This window comes from Juglans microcarpa x Juglans regia, chromosome 6S (genome assembly GCF_004785595.1).
Source record: "Juglans microcarpa x Juglans regia isolate MS1-56 chromosome 6S, Jm3101_v1.0, whole genome shotgun sequence".
NCBI classification, from domain to species: domain Eukaryota; kingdom Viridiplantae; phylum Streptophyta; class Magnoliopsida; order Fagales; family Juglandaceae; genus Juglans; species Juglans microcarpa x Juglans regia.
Window position 1 is genome coordinate 14063829 of NC_054605.1, and position 7012 is coordinate 14070840.

The following is a 7012-nucleotide window of genomic DNA, read 5'->3' on the forward strand; positions in this document are numbered from 1 at the left end:
CTAATTATATAATGTCACATCATAAGATGAGACGAGGATGAGAATTTGGATAATAAGTAATATTACTCGTTTACTTAAAATAATCACCGATTGAAATATAGCAGATTTTACTGGCATCATTATGAACTCCAAATAAAAATGCCATCTGAAGAATACCAAGTCATAGCACGAATAAACATTTTGTTAACGCAAAATACTGCCGCAGTTATGTTTGTAGGGTACCCTGAACTATTTATAAACAATTGCAGCTTCATTCCTTTGAAGCCCTATACAATGGACAATATCGGTCAAATTTGCAATCCAAACAGATACTGACCGGCAACTAGATCCCTGTCGTTCTGGGTAAGACTCACTTCCTTGGCACGATTAGTAAAATAAAAAGATGAACAGGCTGGCAGAGCAACTGCAATCGCTGGTCAATGTGAGAACTAGTTCCATCTAACATATTACATTTGGGACAGTTCTTTTCTTCATCTCTCCAGTCGGTCACTCTTTTCCCCAATCATCTCTCACCTTGCCTAAAAGAAAATGCATCCTCCTCGCTATCAGCGTAAAGCTCTTCTACCATCTCTCTTTAGTATTTGAAGACTCTCTACCTTGATTCCTTAACCCTACGTGGATCTAATCTTCGTTACGGATTCCATGGCAACTTGTTTCTGTGTGATGATTTTCGTTGTAGCTAGTGTCATCATCATTGAATGGTTTCTCACAGACACAGGAGTAGGGATATTCATGAAACTCCCCTCGTCCGGGTCTCATCTCGTCTGGCTCTCCCATGAAGCCTCTTTGGCATGACTTTACCTTTCTTGCAAATGTATCCCATTCCATCTTTTGCCTTGCCATGAACAAAGCACTAAGCTTCTTTGCATTTGGTCTGATAGTCCTCTTATGACCCATGTATCTCCTTTGATCCATAAATCAAATTAATAAAAAATAGTTCAGAATATATTAGAAAAACAAAATACTAAACAAGCAAAAGATTGAAAACATAAGCAAGATTAGGATTACAGTGACAAGAATGGCAACTAACAGGCAAAGCAAATTCTTGAGTTCAGTGTTCAAAGATAAGAGCATGGGCTTCAAATTTCAAAAGCATCCATTTCATGATCTCCACATTCACCTACAACCTAGATCCATACTTCTTCAAATCTAAAATCTATATCATTTGCAACTAGATAGAGCCCCACACCCATTCCTCACCACTCCGTGCCCTCTTTACTCTGTGTCTCCTGAGGAATCAAACTATCCAAAGTACATTTAAGAGAACAACACTTGGTATAGAGATAGAGCTTAGAAGCCTTAGGTTGTGTTTGGGTAGTGGAGTGATTTGACTCAATATTTTATCATTACTTTTTACCTACTTTTTAATACTATTCACTACTATGCAATATTTTATCATTACTTTTTCACTATTATTCACAGATCATCTGAGATCAACTCACTACCCAAACGTAGCCTTAGTCATGGTACAGAAATCAAACGGACGCCTAAATTTAGGAAGTATTTTTTTAATGGAAAATGAATAAAGGGAATCAAGGTTACATGAAAAAATCAGCACATTTGCAGATATCCCAATTCATGTCCACCATTCTCATTTTTTGTTTGGTTACTGCAATAAAGTTTGTAAGCATCAGCATTCTTGGAAAGAGACAAGTGAACTGGATTTCTTACCTGCGACCAGCAAGAATCTTTGCCATATTTCCATTATTATTAGTGACAAACACATCACTCTCGTCACAGACAATGTAGTCAATGGCAGCCAAGCGCGAAGAGAAAGGAAGAAGAGGTTTCAACTCTTCATTGGCAAGCATCTCCTTTGTATAGAAGTTTGGGAAGAGTTCCCTAAGAGGCCGTAGAGTTTCTTCTCCACCATATATTTCTCCCGATGCAACATAAAGATAAGTATCATTTGCAAAACCAAGTGCCCGCAACATCAAACCCACTTCATGAGGAGTAAGTGGGCATTTCCCTCGCTTCCGCTCTCCCTCAGGACTTAAATCCTGCATAATAACCAGGGAAGAGACGGAATGCAATTCAGATTACAGAGAATTTATAGTTCTTATAAACTGAAAATACAAGTTACAAACCCGTACTTTTTTTTTTTTTTTTTGATAAGTTACAAACCCATACTTTTTTTGGATAAGTAATCGAAGAATTTATCAATAAACCCATACAAAATTAAACCCTTAACCCGACACTCCATCCTTATTTATACATAACTGGGTCCAAAAATCCTTGGGCAGAATGAATAGTTAGCATCTTCTCTCATATTATAATAATACAGAAATTGAATCTATTCATTTCCCACATTCTGGGACTATTGGAGATTAAACATGGCTTCACGGAAAACATCGTAGACTTCAATCTTTACCTCCCATTTTATTCAAATATTCATGTTGGGCCGCACTTATTGAAGTGCCTAGGCCCACATGTCAAGAAGAGTTTAATTACTAAATTCACACTTTTCCGATTAACTTAATGTTTGTGGGATAATTGGGGATTTAACATATAAGCATGCTACTTTGGCGCAGCTACTGGTAATTGAACAACAGGGTACAGCATGCACTTTAAAATATGTAATGATGGCAATCTCACCGGTAATGTAGCCCATCGTTTTCTAATTTCACCAAGCTCATATCTTTCCTTCTCACCCCCACCATAATAACAGCCAGAAAATGCTAGCATATCAGGTTCAAACCTGTAACCAAAACAGTATCAATCAAACTAATGAATCCAAGCATCTGTAAAAAAATACAAGTATTTGTATAGATGCTAGTATATAGGTCTGTATGCATGCATTTCTGAATGTTTGTTTACATTTATCTGTTAGTAAAAATGTGACTGAAATCCTTGGTAACTTGATAAGAACTTAAAAAGTAGATGGCCTTACAAAAAATGGAGCATTTGATTCAGCTATCTAAACAGAAAAATATTCGAGGTAAGGGTGAGAGAATAGAGCAGTCTTATCATTAGCTTCTATGATTGTAATTTTGAGGATCAATACCCAGTGCTAGATACAGGGCCACCCAAGTCAAAGTAGAAGTTCTATGGGACTACATTAGTTTTTAGGTTATATTATCCTGTGGCGGCTAACTCAGCCAGGAACCCGTGAACTAGAGATTTTAATAAAATGCAAAAGGAAACAGTTTAAAAGAACATTCAAAGAAGGGGGGGGGGGGGGGGGGGGGGGGTGGGGAGGCATTGTGCAAAAGTATATTCCCACAACATCAATATCGTCACTATTTTATTGTTGGACTACAGTATCTCCTACGCAACACTTCAATTGCCTTGTGAAAACCAATAGACAGTTGTTGAAGCAGATGATATCAGATCAAATAAATTTTTCCAAGTGATTTAATAAATAAATGTTCGATGCCATACTTAAGAACGTTCTGTATTTACCTTGACCTGTTGGTATGATTCGTTTTCATCAATATGGCAGTTAAATTTAGGAGTTGCAGTCCATTCTATTACGCATCAAAAAAATATTCTAACTAAGCTACTCATCAAAAAGCGCTTCTAATTATAAGCTACAGGGACAAACCTCAAGTGAACTGCAATGAAACGTTTTGCCATCTCTCGCATTCTTAAAGCAAGTCCTTGACCAAGCTCTTGTATAGGTTTTGTGAATCTTAAGGCATGATAATTAACTCGGCAACGCAACTTTTGTAGCTCCTCATCAAGATTATTTGCAAGTCTATAATCAAATTTTGTCAATTGCACAACCTGCGAAATTTCCTTTTTGTTTATCGCCTTATAACCAATCAATAAAAAATTTAACTCCCCAATAAAGGACCGGTTTAGATCAGGGATTATGATATTAGAACATTATCAGAACATTACATTGACAGTTATAGGGGATTAAATGCATTATAATGTCACAAACATCCAAATGTTTGAACTTAAAAGAAACTTGAGGTTGTGCCTGAAATGAATTTGAAACCAAAAGTTTGATCATGCATATATCCAATCACTTAAAAGGGCATGAATTATGAATTGAGAAAAGTGGCCTTACACGTCTCCTCAAGAGTAAAGGGAGAACTTGATCAAGATAATATTCCGGGGCAGATTTCCTTGGGACACGCATGGTATAAGGAGGTTTCTCCATTGATCGCATGACCTTATCAGGAACTCTTTTGACAATAGTTACATCTTTTGCAAGGGAAGAAATGAACCAATCAACATCAAAAATGTTGATGAATTCGCTGCATGCCAAATAAGGTACCCTCAGTAAGATAATTATTGTGAAGTCAAATACCATCATCACAAACGTAGGGTCAACAATTAAAATTAAGTAAAACTGCCAAGGAATTAGAGTCTCCACTTACCTATCATCTTTCCAGTAGGAGTGACGATCCAACTCAGGTACAACTAATGTAGCATTTAAAATCCGTGCGACAACTACAGCATCTGTTATCTGTGGGCAGGAAATATATTGTCATCTCCATAAGGCTAACATGTTCGGTGTTTTGGTCATATTAAGTTCATTTTCAAACAGAAAGATGGAACCTAATTCAAACTGCCATCCCTAAAACCAGCCAAAATTAATAGGTCGAAACAAATAAGTAAAGAAGGAAATTTATTGGCATATGCTGATGTAATTGATGCAAGTAATATATCCACTCACTGGATGAAATTTCAGGTAAAAGTAGCACAACAAAAGTTGCTTTCACTTACTCCTGTTCTTTGTTGGTTCAGCCCTCCACTTGTTGCGATAAGCAAATAGCCATTTGATGATTGCTCGCGAACAGAAGCTAGATTCATATAAGCAATGTTAGCATTTAGCCAATTCACATGTAAAAGTGTATTTCAGATGTCAAACTAAAACAAACCCAATGTTGAGTGTGGGTATTTTCATATCATATCCTTACATAAATAAGCATGTGAGATGATCAAGAAAAAAAGTTCCTATCATAAAAGATAATCCACTAAGGAGTCAATTAATGAATTAAAATAGAACTGCAGTAGTGTTCCTGAGTTACCCCAAAAATTTGAGCAAAAACAGGAGTAGCATTGAAATTAAGTTGAGAATTAACAACAACACATAGACAGATGCACAGTTTCAATTTCAGTATTTTCTCTCTGCGTGCTTGGACTATATTTTTGCATTATTCAATAAAATCATCGATTACCTTAAACAAAACTAATAAAATTTGCAATGTACAACCGCTACTAGGATTTGAAATGCCCAAAGTGCCCTTGCCAAAAAAAGGCAATAATGCGAGCAAAAGTACATTGGACCAGGCTGAGAGTTGAAAATACTGAAATAAAAAAGTTTCGAGCACATACTGCAAAATGGATGGTAGTTTGAGGGCGAAAAGTGGAGTTTCCCCAAAAGCTTAAAGAAGTACCATTGAACAACTTGTCAAGTAAGAAAATGAGCGGCAAGGGTGGTAAATTGTACAGTGGTTCATTTATGAAGAGAAATTCCTTTCTAAGCTAGGAACTCGTTCATTGCATCAAAAGAATCTATTACATAACTAATTAAGCCAAATCGAAGGCAGATGGGCCTCAAAAGGATCTAGTGAAATTGAGGCTGTGATTACTGCACTATAACTTCTAAAAAGAATTTTAGAAACTCCAATTATTGCTGACAAAATGGTACTCGCAACACTAGTAATACATTGCATTCCAGAACATTACTTTGCTCCCAATGGCCAATATTCATAGTTGCAGTAATTACTGGAGAACTGTCCCGGTGAAATTAGAAAAAATAACTTACGAGCAAAACGCCGCCCTCGCTCGGTGCAGCCATAGAAGTACTTAGAATACTTGGATTTCCATATATCAATTGGCTCACGACGACCCCCGTCCTTCAATTTTCCACAATAATAAAAAGATCAACGTAAGGTTACAAATGCGGACGTTTTTTAAAAGTTTCAAAACCGGTACAGTTAATTTCACAAAAACAATTATGAAACAATAACATTTCAATTGAATTCAGTTAAACTAAAACACCGTTTTTGAGAGAGAGTGAGAGAGAGAGAGAGAGATGGAGTTGTACCAGCCTAGAGTAGAAGCTTGGGTTGGCGAAGTGCTGAGAGTACCAGTCAAGATCAGAGGCGACGTGGCCGGTGAATAGCGAAATCAAGCCCAAACCAAAAAGCATCAACCCGCAGACCACCGACCAGGAGATCTTCTTCCGGTGGAATGACGTCGTCGCCGTCGATCTCCAGTAGGGATGCTTATTATCGGAGATATTGCTGTTGCTAGAATAGCCATTGTGGCTCTGGAAGAGAGCCAGCTTGTTTGCCGATATCAAGCTAAACCTCCAGGCCTTAGCCACTGCCATCAAGACACCCTAGATTCCACCCCCTCCTCGATTCCATTACACGATAACTCCAAAAGCCATTACCGAATCTCAGACGGAGTTCGGTGATCAAAGTGAGTGAATGACGAAGGAAAGAAAACCCTAATTAAGGCGCGCTGGCGCTGTGTGTGTATGTGAATCACTGTTGTAAATTGTGAGGTTTGTAATGGAATGTGGGGAAACTGTGAGAGGTTTTAGAGAGAGAGAGAGAGCGAGTGCGAGAGCGAGGAAGGAAGAAGAGAACGAAGCATTATAAATCTCTCTGATTTTCACTTTTTGCTTTTTAATTTGCTGTAAAATCGCGGAATACTACTTTTTAAAAAAATAATAAAAATAAAATTAATTATACGGAAATTGTTAAACCATTGATCAAGTAAAATCTGAAAATAACAAAAAAATAATAATAATAACAACAGCACAGCTTTCGCACAACTTTCAAACCGCCCGCCGCTATGCTACCACCACTGTAGAGTAACTAATAATTAAATTAAATTAAATTTATAAGGCTGTTTAGATATAAAAATTATCTTATTCTATTTTATTTCATCTCATTATTATAATTTTTTTAAATTTTTACATAAAATAAAATCAACTTTTTCAAATCTCAAAATACTAATAATAATAAAAAAATAAGATTTTATTTAATTTATCTAAAATTATCTTATTTCATTTCATCTTACTTTCAAACGAATCATAAGTCTA

The 7012-nt window shown here is 36.6% G+C and overlaps 1 protein-coding gene across 1 annotated transcript; it reads right to left on the minus strand.

Moving 5' to 3' along the window:
* Positions 1-163: 163 nt before the first annotated feature.
* On the minus strand, positions 164-6559 carry LOC121236969 (O-fucosyltransferase 29-like). The gene is made up of 9 exons (XM_041133499.1): positions 6005-6559; positions 5723-5813; positions 4678-4754; positions 4329-4417; positions 4016-4205; positions 3545-3726; positions 2596-2698; positions 1672-2000; positions 164-904 (listed from the first exon to the last, which is right to left on the minus strand). Exons 1-9 carry the CDS (start codon positions 6290-6292, stop codon positions 622-624), a joined length of 1632 nt encoding a protein of 543 aa, XP_040989433.1. The 5' UTR covers positions 6293-6559; the 3' UTR covers positions 164-621.
* Positions 6560-7012: the final 453 nt, after the last annotated feature.